A 27,783-nucleotide genomic window follows, 5' to 3' on the forward strand; every position below is an offset into this window, starting at 1 on the left:
AAAGAAACTTTTCTATCAGAGGGTCCCCTCCTATACAGCACATTAGCTATGGGACCAACTAGTCCAAGGCTACAACCAGGCACCATCCAAGCCAATCTTTTCTGGTTTTGAGTAGCATAGAGGATTTTATCACTTTCCTTTTTTTTTTAAATAGCTTTACATACCATAAAGTTCACCCATTTAAAGTATACAGTTTAATGGTTTTTTTTTAAAGTATATTTACAGAGTTGTATAACCATAATCTAATTTTAGAATACTTTTATCATCCCCCAAAGAAACCTAGCACCCATTAGAAGTCACTCTCTATCCCTCCACAGAAAATTGCTGGCATGGAGGGTTTTTAGGTCCGTATCCAAAATAACCAGAAGAAAACTTTAGCATCCAGTAATCTGATATGATTTCTTCATCATACAGATGAAAAAAGTGATTCCACAGAGAGGCTGTGATCTGCTGGAGGTCCTCCTGGGATGAGATGGTGGCAGAGCTGGGGCAGACCACGGTCTCCAGTTCCTGCATCCTAATGGTACTGCTTTGATCTCTCTACCACGTAATGTGTCTGTGTATCCCAAACTGCTTACCCCTCTGGACTTTAAGCAACTTGAGGGCAGAGGCTATATTCAGCTCATCCGTCTTCCCCTCTTGCCCAGGAGTACCGTTAGAGCAATGATGCTTGAAGTGCAGTCCACATACTGGTGCTGGTCTGTGAACTTTGTTACCAGTCATCGATGAGATAAGCACAGTAAGTACGAGTAAGTGTCCAGAAACTTTTATACCAACTTAAGAGTAATTTCGCCTGTTGAACCTGATGACAAATTTGGGCCTGTATTTTGTATGCCCTTTAAAATATAATTTTTCTAAAATGTTTAAAAAAAATAAAACTTGCAGAAGACAGGTTTTTCAGATAGTTGGAGCATCACTGCAACCCCTCCCCAACTCTCTTTTCCTTCTCCTTTCTCCCATTTCCTTGAATCTCTTGCACTGACTCCTCTTCTTATGTGCTCACACCTGAAATGTAGGCTCTCTCAGTTGTGTTCTTGGGCCTCTTTAGCTCTACAACTCTTCACGGACAACTCAGTGTCCACCACCCTCAAGAGACTGACAACTCTCAAATCTTCATATTTAACTTATAGTCCTTTCTCTCCTGAGCTTCAGACTCATTTGTCCAACTGCCCACTACACATCTCTACAAGTGTGTCCCACAGGTCCCCCAGCTGGTCAACAGCTATTTGTAACTCACATACCATCTGCCAGCTGTGAGGTTTTTTCCTTAAGAACTGTGAATATGGCAGTAAAATAAAGAGACAAGGTCTCTGTGATGGTAAGGCTTTCATCCTAGTAGGGGGGAGAGGCCGATGATAAACATACAAACAAACATGATCACTTCAGGGACTGATAAGTACCACAAAGAATATAAAATAGGGTAATAACGATGCAAAGTAACTGGAGGAGCTACTTTACTATGGTGGCCAAGAAGGTCTCTGAGGAAGGGAATTTGAGTTGAGACCTGAATTCCCAAGGGGAGAGTGTTCCCATCACTGGGAGAGATTGGTACAGAGACCCCGAGATGGGAAGGAGCTCAGTGTGGCTGAGGGATGAAAGAAGGCCTGTGTCACTGGAGAGGAGTGAACACCGTGGGTGAGGGAGTGACTAGAGATGAGGTCACAGAAGGCAGGAAGGGTCTAGACTACGTAGAGCCTTGCAGGCTATGGTAAGGAATTTGGATTTCACTGGTATGCCAACGGAAGATTTTAAACAACAGAAAGACAGGGTTTACGTTTTAAAAAGATTCTCCTGGCAGTTATGTGGAAAATGGATTCAGGGAGACAAAAGTGGAAATGGTGAGACTAGTTAGGAAACTGTGGTGATTATCCAGGAGAACTGGATCGTCCTGCACTGGGACTAGAGTTACAGCAATGGGAATGGCAGAAAGGGGATGGTTCCAGATTACTTTAGAGGCACAGGTGACAAGACTTACTGAACAACTTGACAGGTACTGTAAATGAGAAAGAGAACTCAAACATGACTAAAATTTGTGGCCTGAAAACTAGATAGATGATTGTATCATTTACTGAGATGGGGAAGACTTGGGGAATATCAATTTTGGGGGAAAAAACAGAAGTATATTTTGGCCATGGTGACACTGAGACTGAGGAAAGAACTGGAGCCAGGCAAGTGAATTCAGTGGTTAGCAGTAATTTTTTTTGAGGACTTTTAACTGTGAAGGGATGCAGAGAAATGAGGCAGCAGATGGAGGTAGATATGGGGGTCAAGGAAGTTTTTAGTTTGCTTTGTTGTTTAAGATGGGTGATATTAAGGCATGTTTTCATGATGATGGGAATGAGCCAGCAGAGAGGAGAAAACAGACAATGCAGGAAAGATGGGATCACTGGAGGAACGAAGTAATTGAGAAAGCAAGTGGAAATAGAAGCCTGAGCAGAAAGCAGAGCTGAAATTGGGAACATCTTCCATTGTAGAGGTAGGATGGCAACACACGGGAGTACAGAGGCAGGGAGGCTGGTGAAGTGATGGTGGGATGGTAAGGTAGTTCTCTTATGACTGCAATTCATTTTCTCTATGAAGTGTGAGGTGAGATCATTAGTTTGGGAGTCAGGGAAGGAGACTGCTGGACGTCTGAGGAGAAAGAAGGTATATGAAAGTTGTCTCGGTCCAGAACAAGACTGTGATTTTACTCAAGAAGTATAGTGGGGTGGTTGGCAGTATTGAGTGTCTGAAATTCATGAACATAAATGTAAAGTGAGTCCAGTTAGCATGGTTTATGATTTTTTTTTTCCTGAAGCAATATTCAGCTCTTCAGATACAGAATGAAGTAAAAAGAAATTGGGTTTAAGTAGGGTTAGTGTTTCATCAAGTTGAGTACAAAGAAGGAAGAAAGAAGCAAAGGAATAGTTAGAACACTGGACCGTGGAATCTGAAAGTGTGAGGGAGGGAGGAGGAAAATGTTCAAAGCAGAACTAGTCATTCCTCTGCACCTCAATTCCACCCATACCTCCTTCTAGTATTCATTACCTCAGCACAGGCACATACCATCTACCGGCCATCTGGTCCAGAATCTGGACCAATCTTGACCACTCCTTTTCTCTCACCATCTGATCCAACTGATGCTACTCCTAAATCTTTCTGGGATCAGTCCTCCTCTCCCACTGCAACTGCCTTGCTTCAGGCTCCACCTAGACAATTAAAATAGCTTAAAAAAAAAAACACTCTATTTATTTGGCTGTGCCAGGTCCCGGCATGGTCCATCTTTAGTTATGGCATATGAACACTTAGTTGCAACATGTGGGTTCAAGTTCCCTGGCCAGGGATCAAACCTGGGCCCCCTGCATTGGGAGCATGGGGTCTTAGCCACTGGACCACCAAGGAAGTCCCTAATATAGCTTTCAAATGAAATAATTTTCCTTTCTTCAACCCTGCTCCTCCTAATCAATTTCTTCCCCTATTTTTCTCTAACCTTTCTTTCAAGTCTAATGTATATACACAAAAGTACAAAAAGTGCATAAGGATACAGGTCAAAGAATTTTCCCAAGGTGGAAGTATAACCAGTATCTAGATAAAGAGGCAGAACATTAAACACTTCTGAAGTCCCTGTGTGTCCTTCCCCAGTCACTATCTGCCCTCTTGAGGGTAACTGCCATATTGACTTCTTACACGCGATGGTTTGTCTATTTTGAACTTTCCCATTGGGGGAAAAGTTCTATTTTCTTAGCATATCTTATGTTACAGGCCTTCATTACTGGCTCTTGCTTTCCATTCTTCAATCCACACCCTACAAATTCAGCTCTTCTGAATTCAGCATGCTGCTTCCTACTCCATACCTCTGAACATGCTGGTCCCTCTGCACCTTTCTCCCTCTACCTGGTAAACTCACACTCATCCTTTAAGACTTCATGTAAACTCCATCTCCTATAGCATGCTCTCCCTGCTCTCTTCAGAGATTTAAATGGTCTTTTGTGTTCCACTAGCACCTTCTATACACCTCCATTAATACACCAGATGGCAATTTTTGGCTAAAATGTCTGATTTCCTCACCGACCTATGAGCTCCTTAAGGGCAAAGACCATGTCTGGATCATCTTTACTTCCCAGGTGCTGAGGGTGAGTCGTGACAGGAGAGATGCTCAGTTAAGTGTTTGAAAAATGAACGAGAAGACTCACCCAGGGAGCTGGAAGAGGTCCTTGTAATCAGCTACCCTAATCTCTCTATTTTACTATGGAGGAGAAAGGACTTGCCTAAAGGAGAGAGGGTTTGCTGGTGGCAGAGCCAGAACATCTGATCTTCACCCAGGGCTCATTCCCCTTCCCTGTACTGCTGGCAAGAATCAGAGGATGACATTTCCAGAGAGCACAGCCTGAGGCAAAACCAATCCCTTCCACATCGGGCAGCGCAGCCAGATGGGCAGACACTGAAGTGGAACAAGAAACAGAGCTTTAAGTTTTTAGCCCCAACAACAAACTAACAGGCTGTTAAAGGGAATATACCAGCACTGGAAAGGTTCCTTGCCTCAGGCAGTGATGGTGGGAATTTAAGGACGGCTGGTTAACACTAACAACTGAGCCCTATACTTGGACAGAGGGACGAGGAAGAGCCAAGAAAGTAAGTAGGAAAGAGGCTAAGGGAAGCACTGGGGAAGGTATCATTAGGTGTCAGAAAGCCCGGCATTTCTGAGGTGATGCACACTGGTGGCTGAAAAGGCAGGGGAGGGGCACTGTGACTAAGACAGCTTCATACGTGAAGCTCTAGAAAGTCAGATATATTATGACACTAAAGCAAGTGGCCCAGGAATCAAAGACACCACATCTCCAGTGGTATCCAATCTACAGTGGCTTTGGAGGTTCTGGCGCATCCAAATAGGTATTGAACTATGGGCGGGGCACTGTGGCAAAGAAGGCAGGGAAAGTAACACACAGTCTTCGTCCTCAATCAACCTCAGTGCAGTAGAGGGGGGCTGGGCCCAAATCCCAGGGAACAGGGCAGACCTTAGAAGGCAGGCAGCATGAGAGGTGGGTACTGGCTGGTAGAAACCATTCTGCTAGGCTGAGAAACAAAGTCTTGAAGGGAAAGGAGAGGCAGAAAGACCTGCAAGGGTAAAGGCACTGAGGTGGGAACACGGAACAGACATTATAATGGTGTAACTGGAGCCATTAGGGCAGCAGTGGGAAAAAAGTTAAGTGAGGGTCAGACTGCTGCTGCTGCTGCTGCTAAGTCGCTTCAGTCGTGTCCGACTCTGTGCGACCCCATAGATGGCAGCCCACCAGGCTCCACCGTCCCTGGGATTCTCCAGGCAAGAACACTGGAGTGGGTTGCCATTTCCTTCTCCAATGCATGAAAGTGAAAAGTGAAAGTGAAGTCGCTCAGTCGAGTACGACTCTTAGCGACCCTATGGACTGCAGCCTACCAGGATTCTCCATCCACGGGATTTTCCAGGCAAGTAGAACAACTCTAAAACCAGGTTAACAAATTAGGATGGGTAGGATTCCCTTTAAAAAAAATATGTAAGTGCTGGGTGTTTTGAAGTTAGTAACACATTATATGTAGAGTGCCTACTCTGCGGAACCTACACATGCCCAATCCTGACAAAACCTTAAAGGGTAGGTGGCACACTCTTATTCCAGATGAGGAAAGAGGACTTCAGAGTGGTCACAGCTTCCCCAGGACAGATGGCTATTAAGTGGCAGGGCTGTATTCAGATCCTGACTCCACAGTTTATGCTCCTTCCTTGCAGCCTTTCTCATCTGGGGCTTCTCCTCTGAACCACAACTGGGAAATTATTTGAGTAATGATTTTTTCAATTCTCCCAGGAATAGCACATAACTTGTACCACTTCAGATAGGAGAGAAATTAATAACCCTGTGTATAACAGATGCCTGAGAGCATTAGAGTTTAATTTTCCAGAGGAACCCTGGATGAGAAAGGCTGCATGGTAAGAGATACGTTTTAGGAAAATGGATCTGTGAAAGTAGGATCACATTCCTGGGACGAAAAAGCTGTGAAAGCACCTTAACGGCCTTGGAACCACAGGGATGAGTCAGCTCCAGGGGCTTGAGGAAGGAGGCTCCCCACCTTCTCAAATTACTCGTCTTTTCAGCAGTCCTGCCTTTCCTTCCTTCCTCTAACCTATTCCTGTATGTGGCAGTCAAGTGCTGAAAACAGGCCTTTCTGCTCATAAGACAGCGACCCACGAAGAAGCAGCATTTTTCAAGAGGAAAACCACAGAAGCCAGTGGATCCACTTTTCTGTGGAGGCTGGGGGTATAAAGCTGGCACCGGACTCAGAACTCTTGCACACAAATCCATCTGGCAAACTCTCACTGCCCTCCCCGACAAGGCTGAAGCAAGCCATCCTCTGGGAAGCCTTCTGTAACTGACCCTACCTCCCTGCTCACCAGGCAGAAGCAGGTATTTCCTCCTTGGTCTCCCCAGAGCCCTTTGTCCAGAACCCTGCTGGGGCACGCGCCTGCCGTCACTGCCCGTTTCCATATCTGTCTCCTCCACCAGTCTGCGCCTCTCTCAGGACAGTTTGCCAGATCCACCTTAGATGCCCTGAGGTCAAAGGTGACAACTGGCTTACCCAGAGTCACACTAAAGAGCTGAGATTTAAACCCAAGTCTGTCTGATCCCCAATTTTGTGTTCTTCTCACTATGTTATGGGGCCTCCTGAAGATGAAGTGGCCTTTCTGTGCTAAGCACCCATCACGACAGTGAAGTGTTCAGAGGCAGCACTGTCAGAGCAGACCAGACCACCTGGAGAGGCTTCCTTAGAGGATCTAAGCTGAGAAGAGAGGGAGTATGATGGTGTTTTGGGCAGGGTGGAGAAGCTGTAGGCAGAAACAGAATTAAGAAGTCTTAGATAGGAGTACAGATTTCATGGGGAAGGAATGGGATTATAGCTGCCAGGGTGAGCATTTGATTTCTTTACACAATCATGGAGAATCTATCTGTACTTGGGACCTTTACAGACGTCATCACTAATCCTCACGCCCACTAATCCCTGTGATGCTTCCCAGATGTTATTTACTCATTTGGCTGTGGTGGGTCTTCACTACTGCATGCAGGCTTTCTCTAACTGTGGTGGGCGGGGGCTACTCTTTGTTGCAGTGTGGGGGCTTCTCACCACAGTGGCTTCTCTCATAGAGCATGGGCTCTAGGTGTGTGGGCTTCAGTAGTTGCAGTTCAGGGGCTCTAGAGTGCTGGTTAAGCAGCTGTGGTGCATGGGCTTAGTTGCTCCACAGTACATGGGATCTTCCTGACCCAGGGATCAAACCCATGTCCTCTGCATTGCAAGGTGGATTCTTAACCACTGGACCCCAGGAAAGCCCCTCCCAGCTGTTATTTTACAGACAAGAAAACTGAGGCTTAGAGAGATAAGGTAACATGTCTAAGCCAACAGAGCTAGTAGGTGGGGGAGCTGGGATTCACACCCAGGCTGGCCTGACTCTAAAGCCCTGTTTATTACTCCATGCTGCCTCTTAAGGGGTCAGAGAACCTCCCACATTACCAGACTGCTGCTGCTGCCTGGACCTCCCCCAGCTCTCATGTGGGGACTGCTGATCAGAGGGCGAGTGCAGCTGCCCCCTCTAGCTCCAACCCTCTAAGATCTGGGGGCCCTAAATCCTTGTGGACTGAGCAATTTTAAGGACAAGAGTTGTGCGTGGATCCCATGAGCACAGGCTGGCCCCATGTCTAGGCCTGCTTTGGGTCTCACAGAGAAAGTCTCTAAGGTGCTGCAGCAAAGCCAGTGGCAAATATAGGCTGAAAAAGCTGGACGGTCAGGAAATCAGGGGCTGCCCTCCCTGAAACCTTCTGGAGGTCAGCTGAGGTCAGAAACTTTGGAAATGTTACTGGCAAGAGCCCCTAGGACAAGGGAACAGGATCCTGCCTCTCGGTTGGCTGGTCACACACACAAGCAGACCAAGAGAGGTCAAGGGGGGAGGGAGGTCAGAAGTTGGCAAGCCTGCAGGCCCTGAGGGATGGCCACTTGTTCAGGTCGGAAAGGGAGAAATCAGTGGGTTAATGGTTTTGGCCCTTGAGGCTGGGAGGCTAGGGCAGGGGGTGTAAATGGATTCTGGGTAAAAAGGCAGGTGGGTGAAGTGTAAAGATGGGGGCTAAGGGCATCTGTTCCAAGTCAACAGGCAGGAACCATGCCCCTGGAACGGCTCAAATGGCCAGCCTTGGCCTGGGGGGTAAGGGTGGGGTGTTTCATAAAAGGCCCGTGCTTCTTCATTTTAAAGGTGTTCGATCTGCAAGGCTGGGGAGAGGGACTCTTTGTAGAATGAATTTCTTGTCCATTTAGGGGCTGATGGGAAGTGGGGAATGTAAACCACTGGACAATAGCTGGGGGTATTGATTGATTTTAAGGCACAGCAGAGAGAAGCCCCATAGTGAACGTTCTAATTCTTAGCTACAAATGTCTCTCTTTGGAGAGCTTTCCAAAGGACAAAGTGAGTAGCATGTTACCTGGGGACGTTTTCTAAGTCTCTGCTCCTGTAAACAGTGAGTTCTTGCTCCAAAAGCACCAGTCATCCTAGATGCTGTCACCATATCCGTGAGCAGTGCTGTCCCTCGCAGTATTCATTCCCAGACCAAGGTGCACACTGGCTGCACTGGGGCAGGTCCCTTGTAGGCTGCGGCTATGGGCCAGGCCTGGGTCTTAAGTCAGTGTGACTGTGGTGGATGGAAGGTGGTAGGACTTGAGGATTACTGGGAAACCCTTCCAGTCCAATCACAAACACTAGAAGATGATATGGGGACACTGGGCTAGAGAGGCGAAGATTCTAGGGCTGAAAGTACTTTATTTGAAGATGGGGTTTTGAAACAGTGATTGACTGCAGAGGACAGCTGGCAGAAGATACTAAGAAAATCATACCTACTTAAAAGAATCTATTTAAACCAGTCACAGCAGAATTAAAATGGAATGGGCTCCCAGGGAAGAAGGAGGGTTCCCTCAGTCTCTGAGAGATTTCAAAGAAAGACCAGCCAGCTAGCTGCTGGAGAGGTTTCTGCCAGGAGGAGAGAGGGCGGGCAATCAGGTAAACTGGAGGACTTCCAAAGATCCTTCGAGCTCCCAGGTTCTATGAAGAATGACCACTGACAAGGAATGCCTTGGTGTCCAGGCCCAAGAGAGGGTCCCTAAACCTTCAAAAAGTGCAGTGAAGGCATAAAACAGGAAGTCAGTGCCATAGTGCCATACCAACTCAGGGGCCTGGGCACCATGCATCCTCGCAGGATGCTTTCCTCGCTCTCCAAAGGAGAGGCTGGAGTAAGATAAGGGCAAGTGACTGCCTGGGAGGCCTCTGGCAGGTACCAGATCTGGACAGGACCAGACCAGCCTGAGTATGGGGATGGTATGTATTATCCCTCCAATACATCAGTGCTCTCCAAAAGAAGGGTAGTCAAACATTTGATAAAGATTTATTGAGTGTTTACTGTGTGTTAGGTACTATGTCAGGTGCTAGAATGAATCAGCCATAGTTCTCGCCCTCAGAGAGCTCAGAGTCAAGTTAGGGAGAAGGCTACTGAACACACACACAAAATTCAAGATTGCAACAAGTGCAACCATGGAAAAAGAATAGGGTGCAATGAACCAGAGTGATGGAAGAGGCCTGATTTAGACTGGGGTGGGGCAGGGGGATCAAGGTGGATGTCTTTTGAGTCTGAGGTTAGTAGAGATTTGAAGGCTCTCCCCCCTTGGTCCACCAGTCCTGCTCTGGAGGACACAGGGTAGAAGAGAGGATACTTTTGGGGAACGCAACAAGCAAAACTCAGAGCATGAACGTTCAGGAAGGATGGCATGGTACACCACACAACCGTAGGCAAAGAACACACTCCAGCCACATGAGGGTGAATCCCGCATGCACGTGGCCACTGTCACAGAGTACAGGCAGCTTTGAGGCTTTCCAGTCTGGGAGGGCAACACGGCTTTGGGGAAGCTTGGCATTCCTGGAGGAGAGAGGCAGCTAAGTCCACACTTCCTGCCGACTAAGCCCTCCGCCCCACTCACCCATGCTCTCACCTCCATCAAGCAGCTCCTTGACGGTCCGGTAGTCATCAGCGAGGACAGCATAGTGTAGGGCTGTGCAACCCTTGAAGCTGGCGCGGTTGTTCAGCCGGTTGTTGAAGTCATCCTCTCGGGTGACCAGGACTAGGGGGACAGCAACACAAACCCTTTCATTAGCAACAAATGCCAAGAGCCACCAATTTCACTTTCTTCCTCTTGGCATTTTTATTCCCTCATTCACTCATCTACTTCCTTAATAAACAAATAATGGCACCTACTATGTGCCTGGCCATCTGTGCTGGGAAAGAGGAAGAAAAACAGAGCCCGGTTAATTCCACATAGGTTTACTGACATCTATTATGTGATAAGATTCGTTTGGGGACATAGAAATGAATCAGATATGGTCCCTAACCTAACCTGACAAAGGAGGCAGACAATAAACTGATGTTTACAGTATTGCCTGAGATAAATGCTATTATATAACAGGATGATATAAAAAGCCAGAAGGGAGCTTAGCTCAATTTGGGCATGAAGAAAGGATCTCAAAAGATGAGAGTCTTGAAGGGTGAAGAAAAGCAGGCAAGGGCAAGACAGAGGGCAAGTCAGGAGGCAGACAGAGGGTGTTCTTAGCAGAACAGTAACATGCCTCCTCTGTGCTCTGAAGATGTTTACAATCTAATATTTAATATTTTGTAAAGGATTTTTAAATTTATAAAAGCCATTAAGAATTTGAAACTACAGGAAAGTATAAAGGAGAAAAAGCATGATTATCTCAGCAATTTGAGAAATGGCATTTAATATTCTGGTATATGTCCTCTGATATCTATATTGATATTGATATGGACATTAGTAGATAGAAGATACCTGCATATATATCCTACATGTATATCTTACAAATTTGGAATTAATATATTGCAATTTTGTAATCTGCCTTTTTTCCCTTAATAAAATGTACTGCGAGCATTTTTTAAAGGCAGAAAGAACAAGTATTGCATGTGTCAAAGAACCAAAAACCCCTAGGCTCACTCAAGTGTTTTTATTAGTGACTCTCTCTCTCTAAATTGATACTAAAGAACCTAAAATCAGTTGCATCACTTTACAGGACCCTCTGGGTTACTGATCACACATGTGCCTGTTCATCGGGATAGTCATGACTTATGCTTGCTGTCCTCAACAGTCCCAGTATGGACAATATTTGGAAGGCTACTTAAATTCTGGGGCCTTTCCTTGGGAACTAAGACCCTACAGAACAATATCTATCCTGTGAAGGTGATGGGGTTTCTTTCTGCCTCATGTAGAAATTATCAGTGTACTTGCCTTATGTTCCTTCCTGAGCTTAGTTTACTGGAGGTGGAATTTGGGTCCTACCTACTTGTACCTGCTCCTCCCTGAGTCCACGGCACAGGGCCTGCAGAGGGCAGGCTCCTCCTACTTCCTACTGGATAAAGGCATGTAATTCAGTCAAGAGAGAACCTTGCCTATGTAGTCAAAAGCACCAGACAATTCTTAAGCCATTCTTTTCCAAGATGTCTTGGAACGGAGTTTATGCATTTCCCCCTCCTACAAAACTGAACTTCCTATTGAAAAGCCAGCAGACTGTCACGCTTCTTCCTAAACCTAACAGAGATTTCACCTAGATCACTTCATGGCAAATAGATGGGAAACAATGGAAACAGTGACAATTTTCTTGGGCTCCAAAATCACTGCAGATGGTGACCACAGCCACGAAATTAAAAGATGCTTGCTCCTTGGAAGAAAAGCAACAACAAACCTAGACAGTGTATTAAAAAGCAGAGACATTATTTCACCAACAAAGGTCCATCTAGTTAAAGCTATGATTTTTCCAGTAGTCACATATGGATATGAGTTGGACCATAAAGAAGGCTGAGTGCCAAGGAATTGATGCTTTTGAACCGTGGTGTTGGAGAAGACTCCTGAGAATCTCTTGGACTGCAAAGAGATCAAACCAGTCAATCCTAAAGGAAATCAATCCCGCATATTCATTGGAAGGATTGATGCTGAAGCTCTAATACTTTGGTCACCTGATACAAAGAGCTGACTCGTTAGAAAAGACACTGATGCTGGGAAAAATTGAAGGCAGGAGGAGAAGGGGATGACAGAGGATGAGATGGTTGGATGGCATCACCGATTTAATAGACAGGAGTTTGAGCAAGCTCCAGAAGATGGTGAAGGACAGAGAAACCTGGCGTGCTGCAGTCCAGGGTGTCGCAAAGAGCTGGACACAAATGAACAACTGAAGAACAACAACTGACCTTCTCTGCTCTTTGGCTGACATGGTCATTTCACACAATCTATGTAATTCCCCTAACTACTTTATATAGTGCTTGTTGCTTAGCCGCTCAATCATGTTTGATTCCTTATGACCCCATGGATGTAGCCCGCCAGGCTCCTCTGTCCATGGGATTCTCCAGAGAAGAATACTGGAGTGGGTTGCCATTTTCTTCTCCAGGGGATCTTCCCAATCCAGGGATTGAACCTTGGTCTCCTGCATTGCAGGCAGATTCTTTACTGACTGAGCCACCAGGGAAACAGGCATTATAATTCTCGTTTTATAGATGAGAAAGCTAAAGTACAGAGGTCATACAGTTAATAAGTGGTTGCATGAGGATTAGAGCCCAGGTCTAATCTGAGTCCTCATGCTATTTCCCCATCACATCATGCTTTCACCCTCATTTTGCAAATGAAGGAATCAGAGCCCAGATGTTCTGGTCCTAGCCTTGGCTTACACTCGCTCTTCTTTCCCTGCTCAAGTGAAGGTGCCAACATACTCTCTATGGAACCTGCCCTAACAGAGATCGGCCTGAGGTTTGTAGATAACACCCAGGTAAGATGGCTTAGGTGGTAGTATTTCAAATGTTTGGTCAAAATGAAGTTGTTGGAGTATGCAACTGGAGAACAGACCATACTTCCTTATGGTCTGGTGAATCAGTGGTCCATCAGCTCTTCTGCACCAGAGGCTCTCCCAACTGATGACCCCCACCCCTGGAGTGTTATCTGACCTTTCCTGGAGTAGGGTAAACAGGAAGAAGGCCTCTGATTAGCTAATATATATGTCCAATGTACAATGGTATCTGCATGTTTCTCATGCAGGACCTAACTTTAGGACCTAACTCAAAGATTAACTCAAACTCTTAGTTGAGAACAGTCTTATCAAATCATGGCAAGGGATTTTGTTTCCAGCCTACTGCAGATTAGAAGCAGCAAACTAGAAGGCTGGGAAGAAGTTTTCAGAATCAAGTATGTGGATCACAGTCCAGAGCTCACCAGGCGGGGAGGGAAAATAACAGTACAACAAAAACCTGAAAGAGGAAGCCAGAGAGTACAGTACCTCAAGAGCCAGTAGGGCACCACTGAATTGCCACACAGGATATTAACTGCTAGATACAGTGATGAACATGAGGAAAAGGGATAGTTGGTTCAAGAAAGCAGGAAGGGTATAACCCATTTTACAAAGAAAAGATATCATCCATTCAAATTGTATTCTTAATGAACACCATGCATGGTGGAAGCTTCTGGAGATATACTAATGAACAAGATACCCTTCTTGACTCTAAGAAGTTAACATCTGATGCAAGAATCAGACCACTGAACGGACAAATCATAAGTGTGAGACAGAGTTATACATGGGATGCTTACCATAAAAAGCACAAGAACTCAAGGGGCACAGCTGGGCTATTTGGTTCAGGGACAAACATCAGCATAGTGGCAGTGTCACAGCCCAGCTAATAAGGAATGTCTATGAAGAGAGTCCCTGCTCCCCTCTGAGGTCTCATCTCACCATCCCCTTCCTAATGCTCTTTCTAGCCTCTGAGCTTTTGCAAATACTATTCCACTGCCTGGAACATTTCCCTCTCTCTCACGCCATCAATTGACTAACTTCAATTCACTTTTAGGCCTCTGATTAAAAGTCACTTCCTCCAGTGATTCTTGCTAAGTTTGAGGTAGTTATTCCTCCCAAGAGCTTCCCTAGCACTTCAGGCATCTCCCAATTACAGTATATATTACCCATTCCATTGCAATCACCTGATTACCTGACTATGTTACCCACTAAACCAAAAGCACAATGAGGAAAGGAAGTGTGACTGTCTTCCCCACAGTTATACCCCCAGTGTCTGGCCATAAATATATGCTTGACAAACACTTGTTGAATCAGCAAATGCATACATAATACATAATTAAGGCCCTACTATTACCTTGTTTTGGAATAATAATAATACCACCAGCCAACAGTATTTAATGGAGGAAGGAGAGTATAGCTGTTAAATAAGTGAGCTCTGGAGCCAGATCACTTGTGTTTGGGTCCCAGTTCTCACTTTACTGACTGTGTAATCTTGGGTAACTTACTTAACCTCTCTGTGCCAAGTTTCTTTACCTGTAAGTAGAGATGATTAACATGTTCTCTCATGGGATATCATAAGGATTAAATGAGACACTGTGAGTAAAGGGGCTTGGAACAGGACCTAAGAGTACCTCTTAGCCACTGTCAGTTATTATCCCTACTGTCTAGTCTTATGCTTCCAAAAGTGTACTCTCTCTACAATAAAAGGTCTGGGAATTTCTGCATACACTTTTCCCCTCCAAGAGGCACAGTTCTGAGTAAGAACCATCTATTTAATTTGGTGGTGGTGTTTAGTTGCTATGTCTTTTGTGACCACATGGATTGTAGCCCACCAGGCTCCTCTGTCCATGGGATTTTCCCAGGCAAGAACATTAGAGTGGGATACCATTTCCTTCTCTAGGGGGTCTTCCTGACCCAGGGATCGAACCCACATCTCCTGCATTGGCAGGTCTATTCTTTACCACTGAGCCACCAGAGAAGCCCTAATTTGGTTATTACTCAGCAGTTTTATGTTTGGCAGCCTCTCCACCCACCCCGTTAAAATCCTGCAGCACTGGTGTTCCATGGAACACTCTGGAACTGAACAGTGCGTAACAACATATAAAGCATTCCCTTTACTTATTTACTTCAGAACGACCCTGTGAGGTGGAAGTTCACTCTCCCCGTTTTACAGATGGGGAAGCTGAAATAGAGCAAGGTGCACAGCCAGTCAGTGGTGGAACTAGGACCCTGTCCAGGTTGGCTAGACCCATTTTGTGTTCTTAGCAGTAAGCTCTTTTCCCCTTGTCACCCAGCTTTAGAAGCCCTGTCCCAGTAGATCTTACTGAAACCCCCAGATCATTAGATCTCTATCAGAAAAAAAAAAGTGTCTAAAGGTGGGAAAGAGGAGGTGTGTGCAGCATACGCCCTCACATTCTTACTTGCTCTTGTGGAGAAAGAGGAAGCAAACCCACAGAAGCTAAAGTGACTCATTCAGGGCCAGCTCACCAGCTGGCCACCACGGTGGTCTTTTGAGGCCCAGTGTGTACAGCTGGTCCTCAGCCAGTGAACCATCCCCTTCCCAACAAAGACATCCACCAGCCCATCTCCAGCACAGGGGGAGATGGGCTCAAGCTCCTGCTTCCCCTCCAGGCCAGCCATCCCTGTCCCTTCACCCCTGTGGCCACAGAGAGAATGACACAGTATTACTTTGTCATCCTTCTGTTCCCACCTCTGCCTTTTGAGGTGCAAAGTCTATGCTGGGGTGCTGTGGCCAGGGTCAGCCTGGGGGCCTTGGCAGGTGTGCAGCTGATGTACACACAGCAGGATTTCCTGCACTCAGCAGTGTCAAGGAGTCAGGAGAGGTGAAAGGGGTCCCCAAAGCCCTCCCTATAGCTTGACCACTAGCTGCTGCTGCTGCTGCTGCTGCTAAGTCGCTTCAGTCGTGTCTGACCCTGTGTGACCCCATAGACGGCAGCCCACCAGGCTCCCCCGTGCCTGGGATTCTCTAGGCAAGAACACTGGAGTGGGCTAGCACTGCTGAAACTGCAAAACAAAACAAGACAACGCCCCTCTGCCCCAAATCACTGCCTCACATGATGAGAAACAGTAATCAAAGGTAAAGGACTCACACAGTCCTGAAATCTTAGATCTGCTACTTACTAAGGTCTTCTACCTGTAAAATGGGCATGACAAGCAATAATTTGAATATTAAATGAGAATCAAATCTGATAACAGATTTTAAAAAATATTACAAACATGTAGTAATGCTGCTTCCTCCCCCGGGGTCAGCACTGGGGATACAAAAGTGAATCACACATGGTTCTTGTCCTTACATTGCTAAGTCTATTGGAGGAGACTTTGAAAAAAGCTAAGTGAGGCAAAATGAGTGGTCTCCCAGTAACAAAAGCTTTACTATCATTGCCTTGTGAGGAGGAAAGGCAACGTGCCACACCCAGGAACTCATGTCATCTACTGCCATGGAGTGCCTTTAAAAATAGGAGCATATCTCCATGAGGGGGAACCTTTACGACTAACCTGATGAACATGAGGAGAACCCTTACATTTGTGCAGCACTTAAGGGTTTAGAGAGCACTTCAAGGCAATTGTCCCCTCACCCCAGGTCAGCCTAAGACAGACAGGTCAAGTACTATTCTATTGAACAGAGGAGGAGACAGAAGTAAAGAGGCTGGGTGGCCTGCCCAACTCAGATGGCTAATCGGTCCTGAGCCGGCCTGGCTCCATCTTCCATATTGCACAGCTTCTGCCAGTGCCCACAGGCTCAATCCTCACATACCCCAGCATCAGCCCACCTGGCATGAAGCTCAGGGACTAAGCTAAGTTCTTATTGAGAGTCTCCAGGAGGAAGCCTCTGGGCTCTCAGCTTCCTTCCCATGAGGTGTTCTGTATCTACTACCTTGCCAAATCCTCACTCCTAGTGTATCACCAAGCTGCCTCCTCAGCTTCTGCGGGCACTGTTGTGCTTGTTTTTAGCCAGGGGATGGGTCAAGAGGGGGACTCCTTGCACTGGATCACTGTTCCTGGGGCAGGAAAGGCTTTTCATTCCCTTGCCCAGCCTGGATGGCTCTCCTTCCTCTCTAAGCCCTCCCTGTTCTTCAAAGTCCAATTCAAGGCCTTATCTTCCAGGAGGTCCTGTCCCCCCAGCTCTGCTCTGGAAGCCTGTCATGCTGATCGCGTGTATCTATTTACTACTTTACTACTTGTTTGTTTATTGTCTACAACACTTTGTGTAATACCTTTTTGTGTTATAATTTCCCTTCTGACTCCCCAGTTTCCTCATGGATGACAGAAACTAGTTCATAACATTTTTTATATGTATCCCACCCAGCATCACTTCAGTATTTCATGCAGCTTCAGCCATGAGCACAGAGGAGCCCTCATTCACCCCCTGCCCTGGAGCATGCCACCACTGAGCACCTCAGCACAGTGAATGTTATGAGAGTCATGTGTGCACACGGTCTGGTGGCAGCAAAGACGGACACATGTCAGGCGGCTTGGGGAGGAATCTCCCCAGGCAGAAACTGTCTGGAGGACGAGGTAGAGAAGAGCATTCCAGGAAAGGAAGTGGTGTTTGCAAATGACAGTGGGTGAAATTGCATTACCTGTCTGTACAAGAAACTGGTTCTCCAATGAACCTGGAATGCTGAATGAAGGCGGGTGGAGCAATGGGCGCAGATGAGGTTGCCCAGGCAGACAGAGGCCTGATCCTGAAAGGGGTTTGGACTCTGTTCTGAAAGCTATAGGCAGGCAACAGTTTTTGTTGACAAATTAAGCAGCATGGGGAACAGTAAGAACAAAAGACCAGGAGAAAAGTGAATTGGATTTAAAAATGGTTTCCACTAAACTTGCTATGTATTTCAATCCTTCCATGTCCCAGATTCCTTATGTTTAAAGTGAGGAGTTTTTCTCACATCCATGGTTCATAAACTTTAGTGGCATGAGAATCATGTGGGTAACTTGTAAGAAGCACTGGACTAGTCTCTGAGGGCCCTTCGCATTCTAATTCTCAGGGATGGCAGCCGGGAGGAGCTACCCCACGCCCGAGGCCCGGGGCAGCGGCTGGGAGGAGCAACCCCACGCCCGAGGCCAGGGGCAGCAGCTGGGAGGAGCAACCCCACGTCCAAGAAGCGGAGGGCCGAGAGGAGCTACTCCACATTCAAGGTCAGGAGGGGCGGCGGTGAGGAGATACCCCTCGTCCAAGGTAAGGAGCAGCGGCTGCGCTTTGCTGGAGCAGCCATGAAGAGATACCCCAAGTCCAAGGAAAGAGAAACCCAAGTAAGACTGTAGGTGTTGCGAGAGGGCATCAGAGGGCAGACACACTGAAACCATAATCACAAGAAAGATGCAAGGCTGGCCAAACCCATCCCATTTCCAAATGCCTGATTCCACTCTAGGGAAGCCAAGGATGTCTGGGCACCAGAATGTTCTTCCCAAATCCCATGTGTAGAAAGTTAAAGCAAAGCCCCCTAAGACACCAAGTCTTGGGATACTGGAGACCTCTAATGTCTCACTCAAACTGCCTCTCCCTGCCAAAATCCAACTTAAATTAGGTCTTCCTGTACCATATATTCTAGTCTGTTTCCTTGTTTATCCAGCAAAGTATTGCATACTTTCCATGGGCTGGGCCATGGCAATAAAGAGGCCCTGCCCTGAAGAGCTTACAAATGCTGCAAGTAACACTGAAAGAATCTTTTACGAAGTATCACTGAAAGGGAAGAGCTCAGAATACTGAGGTGGAAAGACCTGGATTCTAAACTTTGGTGATGCTGGAAAATTATTCCAGACCTCTGAGCTTCAAATTTCTCCCTGATAAAATGGGAGCACTGATATCTATAGATTGTATTGCTGTGAACATTGAAATGATGTGATACAGTGAAGGGTGCAGGAAGTGACTATACCTAGGAAACGGTACAAACTAACATGTAATTTTCAAACTAAAATATCCTCCCCTGTTCTGTAACCTGTAATATATCCACATTCCCCTGTTGACTTTCAGAGGCTCTCCTACCTGGTCCTAATGTCTCTAAATAAACTGTTAACTCCTCCCTTCCTGCTAGTGAGAACTCCCCACCACCATGAAAGGATCCTACCAGGGATCCTCAGTAGGCAGCACTATGTATCAGAAACAGCATAAAGGTCAGAGTCAGTCAGACTGGTAAGCAAAACTCACTGTACAACTTTGATCAGATTAACATCTTTGAGAATCTGTTTTCTCATCTGCAAGATAGATATCATCACCCTACCTCACAAGACTGAACAGCAAAACCAATTTAAAAATGGAAAAAGAATCTGAGAAAGTATTTCTCCAAAGAAGATATACAAATGGCCTAAAAGCACATGAAAAGATGCTCAACATCATCAGTCATCAGGGAAATGCAAATCAAAACCATGAGATACCACATCACATCCACTAGAATGGTTAAAGTAAAAAAGACAGGAAGTAACAAGTGCTGCTGAGGATGTTGAGAACCTGGACCCCTCACGCGTGACTGATGGAAATGTAAATGGTGCTGTCACTTTGGAAAACAGTCTCGTAGTTCTTCAAAAGGCTAAGTACTGAGTTACTATATGAGCCAGCAACCCTAGATATACACCCAAGAAAATAAAAAACACTATGTTCACACAAAAATTGGTACAAAAACATTCACAGCAGCATTATTCATGATAGTCAAAAGTCAAAACAACCAAAATGTCTCTCAATTGATAACTGGATAAACTAAATGTGGTATAGCCATCAATAGAATATTATTCAGCTATGAAGAGGAATGAAGTATTGATACATGCTACAACACGGACGAACCCTGAAAACAAGTCAAAAAGAATTCAGCTACAAAAGATCACATATTGCATGATTCCATTTATATGAATTGTAAATCTATGGAAACAGAAAGTAGATTACTGGTTGTGTAGAGCTAGAGAGCGTTAAGAGAAGTGCAGAATGACTGATAACGGGTATGAGGTTTCTTTATGGGGCGATGAAAATGTTCTAAAATTGTGGTAAGAGCAGCACAATTCTTGTGAATATACTATAAACCACAAAATTACACACTTTAAATGAGTAAACTATGTGGTATGTAAATTACTCAATAAAGCTGTTCTATTAAAAAGTGTAAGGAACTGAGCACATTGCCTGGCATGTACTGTGTGTGTGTATGAAGTCGCTCAGTCCTGTCCGACTCTTTGCGACCCCATGGACTGTACCCCGCCAGACTCCTTCTGTCCATGGGATTCTCCAGGCAAGAATACTGGAGTGGGTTGCCATTTTAAGGTGCAATACATGGTAATAAATTTATTCTTGTGCCCTTTCCTCTTCTTTTTAAAAAATTTATGTATTTACCATATTTATTTTTGGTTACACTAGGCCTTTGTTGCTGTGTGTGGGCTTTCTCTAGTTGCAGCGAGCAGTGGCTATTCCTCCTTGTAGTGCTCAGGCTTCTCTCTGTGGCAGCCTCTCTTGCTGCAGGGCACAGGCTCTAGGGTATATGGGCTTCAGCAGTTGTAGCTCGTGTGCTCAGCAGGTGCAGCTCACAGGCTCTAGAGCAGGGGCTCAGCAGTTGTGGCGCACAGGCTTAGCTGTTCCACGGCGTGTAGGATCTTCTCAGAACAGGATCGAACCCATGTCTCCTGCACTGGCAGGTGGATTCTTAACTACTGTACCACCAATTCGGTCCCCCTCTCCTCTTTCTGATGCCACTCTAACCACGGCCAGAACCACCTCTTATGGTAACACTGTAGGATAGGTAAGGCTCATTGCAGAGAGCCCATTTTATACTTAGTGGAGGGTCACAGGTGAGTTCTGAAGGCTAATATCCCAGGACTAAGAGTCGTGTGTGTGTGTGTTTAAAACTCGGAGTAATAAGAAAATAATGGCCTCCATTTACTGAGCACTTACTATGTGCCAGGTACTGTGTGAGGAACTTTACAACTATTTTCCTTGAAAGAATCACACTAGGCTGTCATCATTCTTATTTAGTAAAAGAAGTTGGCACTTAGAGAGGTTATGTAGCTTATTTCTGGTCATGGTGGCAGTCAATAACCAAGCTAGTTTGTTTACCTCCAAGGCTGTTACTTTGTTCTCTATACCACAGCTTCACTATTTCTTCCTTTTGTTTATCTACAAAAGGAGATAAATGTTTTACCCATTCTTTACAACTCAAGAAGTCTGATTTTCACTGATCTCCCTCTCCTCTCTGCCTTCTAGTATTGTGCAGTCCACATCAAATTGGTTAACATTTTCTCTTACATAATCTTTTGTATTTTCAGACTGTTTCATGCATACACTCTTGAGCATTGCAGGTGTTCCATAAATACGTCTCTCCAAGTAGAAAAGAGGATCTTGAAAGACCCTGTGTCTTACAGGTCTCTTTGCCCTTCATCTAGAGAATGGTCATCTAGGCTGGTCTGTGGCTGGAGGGTTAGACCCCACTTAAAAATGGTTCTCACAAACACCATGCTCCCTGCCCACAGACTAGAAGATTTCTCCTTAAGAACAGGACCCTGTTTACCTCATTATACCTAATCATAGTGTAACATGAGACCCAACACATAGCAGAAGGTCAGAAAGGTTTGATGAATTAAAGAGAAGACTGAGCTAGCATTTACTCTACTGGAGACACGTCAAGGGCAGCCTTCCCATAGAGGGACCCCCAAGCCCATCTTCTCTCATCCCAAGGAAGAGAAGGGGGAGAGCAGGAAGGTCAGCCTGGAACCTTAAGATGAAAGGTTGCTGACTCTGCCTGTGACCCCAGACAGTCAGTGTGGCATCTTCTCTGGCCTACGACATTCATCTGACCACAGACTCAGGTAGAGCTTTCCAGAGCCCACGTCTCACCTGCACATAACCAAAATCTAAACATGGGCAAACTCTTAGGAATCTGTTACTGTTATCTGTTATACTGTTAGCTAGAGACCCACCATGGAGAAGGAAATGGCAACCCACTCCGGTGTTCTAGCCTAGAGAATCCCAGGGACGGGGGAGTGTGGGGGGCTGCCATCTCTGGGGTCACACAGAGTCAGACATGACTGAAGCGACTTAACAGCAGCAGCAGCAAAGACCCACCAACATTTCCACCACTTCCCATCTCTCCTAATCCTCCCTGGTATCCAGAGCCCTGTGATTTGTCCTATAATTACCCTGGGCTCACCATCTCCCATCCCCCTGCTCCTACGCTGATCCTGACCAAAGCAGGGTTCTTCCAGGTCTGGGGCTCCTCTGGGCAGGGCCACAATACGAGGAAGGAGCCTGTCCTCTTTGCCAGCTGTGCTACTCAGTTGGCCAAACTTGGTCCCTGTGTGCTCCTCATTTCTACACCTGCTTGCCTCTCTTCTGCCTTTTCTTCAAGATGCTAAAAACTTGCAATAAAAAACAAATACAAAATGCTGTAATTAATAGCCAATTCCAAGCCAACCCAGCATCTCTACTAATAAACCTCAACATTTGCAAAAAGAACAATAAATTCTGCATCTCTCTGGTTCTGGGGTGGTCTCTTATATACACTCGGTGTGTGTGTATGTATGTGGGTAAGTGTGTCTACATATATATTTATTTCCCTTTATTTCCCATCCAGGGAGGGGCAGAATAATGAACTGCGTGCGTCAGGGAAGATGAATCTGAGATACTAGGGAGCAGTGCAGTAAAAAGATTAAAGTGTTATTATTGTTGGTTTTTTTTCCCCCATGGTCCATTGTGACAGCTCGACCGTCATCTGTAAAAAATGTCTCAGCGAGAGATAATCATCGGAAACTCAATAAAGCGTCAGGGGGAGCCTCAGCCCCCATCAATCACTGGGTGCCTGGAAAATTTCAGCTCTCTGTCTCCCTTCCTGCTATCCATATAAATGTCTCTAATATATTTTGCGTGGTGTGTGGGACCCACCCCTGATTTGGAACTTTTGATGAAAAAACATTTATATACAAAATATGTAAATCAGTTAAAAATCACAAGACTATAGTTCTTTGCCACCCCATCCCATTTTTGCCTTATTTTTATAAATGCATCAAATTTATTATTTTTAATAAAACATGTCAACTAGTCTATCTCCTCCTAGTCAAACATATATATAGATGTGGAGGGCTAAAAGGATGGAAACAATTAACCTAACTAGCTGCTATACTTAATCCTGAAGTTGGCCAAAAGGCCTAAAGGATAGATAGTGCATTGTCCATTTGAGTGACTCTACGGGGGCTGACACTGCTGAGAAATGACATGTAGAACCACTGGTGCTGAAGGTGTGACAAGGCTCTGACAATGATGAGGAAGAGGCAGGGACGTTATTAAAAATAATAACTTGCCCAAATAGCTTTTGGCCTGGCAGATTCCCAAATTTTCCAAGACTTTGGACAAATCAGAGGTTTTGAGCCAAGTGTGGGGCACATATTGGCTGACGTTGGTGCTGGGTTCTCTAGAGAGCATGAGATGGTTCTGCTGGCATTTGACATCATCTCTCTGCCTCAGTTTCCCTCAGTGCCTACGTCACAGGGTTGCTGTGAGCATGCAATAAATTAAGTATCAATAAATGTAACCTGCTGCTGCAGCTATTATCATCACATCTTATTACCATCACTTTCCCCCTGCTTCTCCACTGTGGAAGGAGTCAGTTCCTGTAGTACCCTCTCCTCTAGGACCTGCAAGGCTCCTCTCTGCCTAAGAGGTTAACTCCAAGCATCTGGATCTGGCCCCAGCCTACTCACTTTAAAGCAGCACCTTTACTGCTCATTACCCTCTAAAATGAATCTTCTGCTGTATGGATGCTTCACCCTAACAAATTTACTTGCTGCCCCGAAATATATTTTTTCCATTTCCCACCTCTGAAAATTCTGGACATAACATAGGCCCTTCTCTGAAAAAGTGAAAGTGAAAGTTGCTCAGTCATGTCCGACTCTTTGCGACCCCGTGGACTATACAGTCCACAGAATTCTCCAGGCCAGAATACTGGAGTGGGGTAGCTGTTCCCTTCTCCAGGGGATCTTCCCAAGCCAGAGATTGAACCCAGGTTTCCCACACTGCAGTGGATTCTTTACTAGCTGAGCCATCAGGGAAGCTCACACACTTCTCTGATTATACACAATTTATACTCAGTTGCTATAAAACTCAGTTGCTCTATAAAACCTTCTTATACTTCAAGGCTCAAATACCATTTTATTTCCTGAAGCTTCAGACAGATTCTCTTCTTTGAGCTCTGATAGTCCTTGTTATCAGCATCTCTGACTGGACCCTTGTCAAACATAATCTTGGTCATGTCATCAATCTTTATTATTATTATTGCCAGCACCTTATATGTGTATGATACCTTGTATTTTCTCAAGTATTTAGTAAGTATTTTAATTTGATCTTCGTAATAAGCCTATGGTATAGAATATATTATTCTCTACAGAAGAGACAATCAAGGCTCAGAGAGATAAAGAGAATTGCCCAAGGTCACACCGGTGATGGCCAAGCCATCCCTTGAACTCGAAGATAATGTTTAGCTCTTCACAGATAACAGTTTGCTACCGCTGAAGGCTGTGGTAGAGATACTGAAGCACTGGAAGACTGTGTCAGAGACACTGAATGAAGTTTTATAAGAGTATGATGACGATAATGATGATGATATAAAAACAGAAATTTACATTAATGGAATTCCTTCTATGTTCTAGGTTTTAGGCTAAGGATAAACATACTACTTCTAACTCTCCCACTAATGTTTATTTTACATATAAGGAGACAGAGCCTCTAAGAGGTACAGAAAATTGCCCTAGGTGTCACAGCTATTAAGTGTTCTGTACACCCATAATACCATGCTTAAGCACACAGACTCTCTAAGAATGAAACTTCAAGTGAAAAAAAGAGTCTCTTCCAGGGAGAAGGTCCAGATGAATTTTTTTAAAGCAGTTCAAGCATAAATAGCCTAGATCACCTACTCAAAGAGTGCGAGCCTGTTAGAAATGCAAAATTTCAGGTCCAACCCCAGACACACTGAATTAAAATCTCAGGATCTGGGAATGGGGCAGGAATCTGTTTTTGACACACTACATCTAGGGTGTAAAAAATCTTATTCTCTATAGATGAGAAAATCAGGGCTCAGAGATATAGAGAATTGCCCAAGGTCACACAGGTGATGGCCAAGCCACTCTTTGGACTCTGAGACAGGTGATTCTTATGTCCTTACTGCTAAGTCACTTCAGTCGTGTCCGACTCTTAGTGACCCCATGGACTGCAGCCTACCAGGCTCCTCTGTCCATGGGATTTTCCAGGCAAGAGTACTGGAGTGGGGTGCCACTGCCTTCTCCGTTATGTCCTTGGAACCATTATTATTCCCATTTCAGTTTGTCTCCAAGGGCACAGATTCTCTCTGCTGTGCCTGGGTAGGGCTGGGCATGCAGTGGGTGCTGGGTGTTAACTTATATTGAATAGATGAGCTAAGGTAAGACTACTCCTTAGCAATGTTCTGGGGAGAGGGAAAAATATTATAGAGAGCAGTTCCATTACCGCCAGTGGGGACTCCTAGCCATCTCCTGAACTCCAGGGCACTTGTCCACTGGTTTGTGATGTGCCAGCTTGCATCGTCCTGTCCCCCATCTGAAGACACAGAGATGGGGAGGTCAGCTGGAGCAGGCCAGGACCTGCAGCCCTTGGAGCTATGGGAAGAGAGCCACCCGGGCTGGGGGTGGGGTTAGGGTTGGCCTTGGCAGGTCCAGCGGGGCAAAGCAGGCCCCTATCCCAGGAAGGGCCCTGTGCCAACCCAGCTTCTGCACAACTCATCTTTATTTAGCCGCCACTTGGAGCTGAGAAGAGAAGCTGATTTACAGCCTGCTCTGGCTACGTTTCTGCCGTGTTTTATTGTTTTAATTGTGTATATGAGAGGCGCTCAGAGTGCTCGCGTGCATTTTTGACAGCCCCAGACACCCAAGGTTTATAACAGTTACTTACAAGCAGCCAGGGGCATCCCTGACTGGGTGACTTGTTTACTGTTACCACTAATTTACTGCCTCCTCCACCTGAGGATTGGGGCCCACACCCAGCAGCCAGCTACAAGTGGGACTCTCCTAGAGTGGGGCTCAAGGCACCGCATAGAATGTGGTCAGAATCAGGGGATGAAGTGGTAGAGAAGTAGCTGTGATCTCCAAGCTCCCCTTCATGTGTCCCCTCTGTGCCTTTGCTCAAGCGTGATCCCTGCTTAGAATATCTTTTCTTTTTTTCTCCTCTCTCCACTATCCAAAGCCTGGCTCAAATCCTACTTCAAAGTACATTACTTGCTCTGAAGATAAGCCTAAAGTTTCCAGAACCTTGGAAATCACATGGCTGACAGGAACCTGGAAGCAATATAATCTAATGACCCTTTACAGAATCCCTGATGGGCAGCCAGCCAGCCAGCCTCTGTCAGTACCCCATGAGTGGTGAGTTGCTCAGTACCTCTATGGCAAATTTCCTGCCTTTCATTGAGCAAAGACCCAACTCCACAGAGAAGTTCTTCATCATATGCTACTGTGCTTTACATGCGATTATTTCTAGTCATTCAAATGACTCTTTAGGATGGGTATTGTCATCCCTATGTTATAGATGAGAAAACCAAAATTCAAGTGGCTTAAGGTCCCATGACTGGTTGCAGAGCTTAAGTGAACCATAACTTCCTGGCTCTGAAGCCTCACTGTGCCTCTGAAGATGACATTCCGAGAGCTGAAGAGAACAGAACAGTCAGCCAATGAGGCCAACAGCCTTATTGCACTAACACCTGCACCAACAGCCCTGCTCTCTACCCTGAAACACCAACACTGACAAGAGTGGAAGACACTGTAACATGCCAGCTGAGCAGGCTTCTTGCTAGAGAAATACCAAACAGGAGAAGCAGTTCACCAGGAATGGTGAAGGAGGCAGCTGATAGCAAAGCCTCAGCAACAAAGAGGTTTCTTTTCTCTCTAGGCTCTGCCCATTCTGAGCAGGCAGGACAGACACAGAGCACCTCTCTGAGAGAAGAAAACCACGCAACTTCTCCAATACCTTTCAGTCTCCTTGCCTGGATCCTCGTTCCTCCTCCCAACACCTTAAATGCTGGTATCCTGAATGAGGGACTTGTCCTCCTATCCCTTTGCTTTAACCCCTTTCCTCAAGCAGTTTCAGTCACATTCATTATTTTAACTACCAAGCAAATGCTGCCAGATGTCTTTAAACTGCAGACCCACTCATCCAATGGTTCATCCAAAGCAGAAACCAAGGTGACAGGTGCCTCCTTTTCCATCAATTCCCACATTCCATGGAGTACTCAATATCCTCCTTTTTCAAATATCTATTTCTCTCCACTCCCAAATATTTCTTTTAGAAATCCCCAGAAGTGAGAAGTGCATTTTGAGGGAGAGGACCATGGTTTCTCAACCAGTTCTCAAAGGGATCAAAACATTAAGAACCATTGCTAACCTCTCCTCTCCAATTCATTCCCATCCCATAAGAACGGTCCATCTAAACTGCTAATGTAAACTGAGCATTCCTCTACTTGAAATCCTTCAGTGGCCTTTAGAAAACACTATGAGCTCCCTAGAATTGCCTTACAGGGTCCTTCCCACGTAGAACCCTGCCTCCCCCTATGGTCTTACTTCTAGCTGTTCTAAGTACTGTGGCAGATGATTCTACTTGCTATCACTTAGCCCTTATCTCTGCATGTGTTGTTCCTTCTGCCTGGAAAGTCCATCCTGGTTAGCCTGCCTGGCAGTCTCTGACTCAACCTTAAGACTCAATTCAAAGTCACTTACCCTGTGACACTTCCCAGACACCAGTCTGCCCTCAGGAAGAGGGCATCACTACCTATACAAGTGCTACCTATATCCTTTGTACATCCATCTACCTTTGCATTTATCAGTCTGCACTGGGATGCCTGTTCATAGGTCTGTCTTATTACTTGACTGAGAGAGCAGATCATATATATTGAGGGACTAGATCATAT

The 27,783-nt window shown here is 45.6% G+C and overlaps 1 protein-coding gene across 3 annotated transcripts in view; it reads right to left on the reverse strand.

Moving 5' to 3' along the window:
- The window catches only part of CLPB (ClpB family mitochondrial disaggregase), a 142,279-nt gene that overhangs the window by 54,365 nt on the left and 60,131 nt on the right, over positions 1-27,783 (reverse strand). For 2 of the 3 annotated variants that reach the window (XM_070803845.1, XM_070803846.1), the window contains exons 5-6: positions 25,338-25,427; positions 10,027-10,155 (exon numbers count right to left, since the gene is read on the reverse strand). In XM_070803845.1, coding sequence (XP_070659946.1) covers positions 10,027-10,155; positions 25,338-25,427 — 219 coding nt within the window. The remainder of the gene's footprint in view (positions 1-10,026; positions 10,156-25,337; positions 25,428-27,783) is intronic. The other variant, XM_019975382.2, reaches the window with a different exon arrangement.

The sequence above is a fragment of the Bos indicus genome, chromosome 15 (assembly GCF_029378745.1).
Source record: "Bos indicus isolate NIAB-ARS_2022 breed Sahiwal x Tharparkar chromosome 15, NIAB-ARS_B.indTharparkar_mat_pri_1.0, whole genome shotgun sequence".
Lineage (NCBI taxonomy): Eukaryota > Metazoa > Chordata > Mammalia > Artiodactyla > Bovidae > Bos > Bos indicus.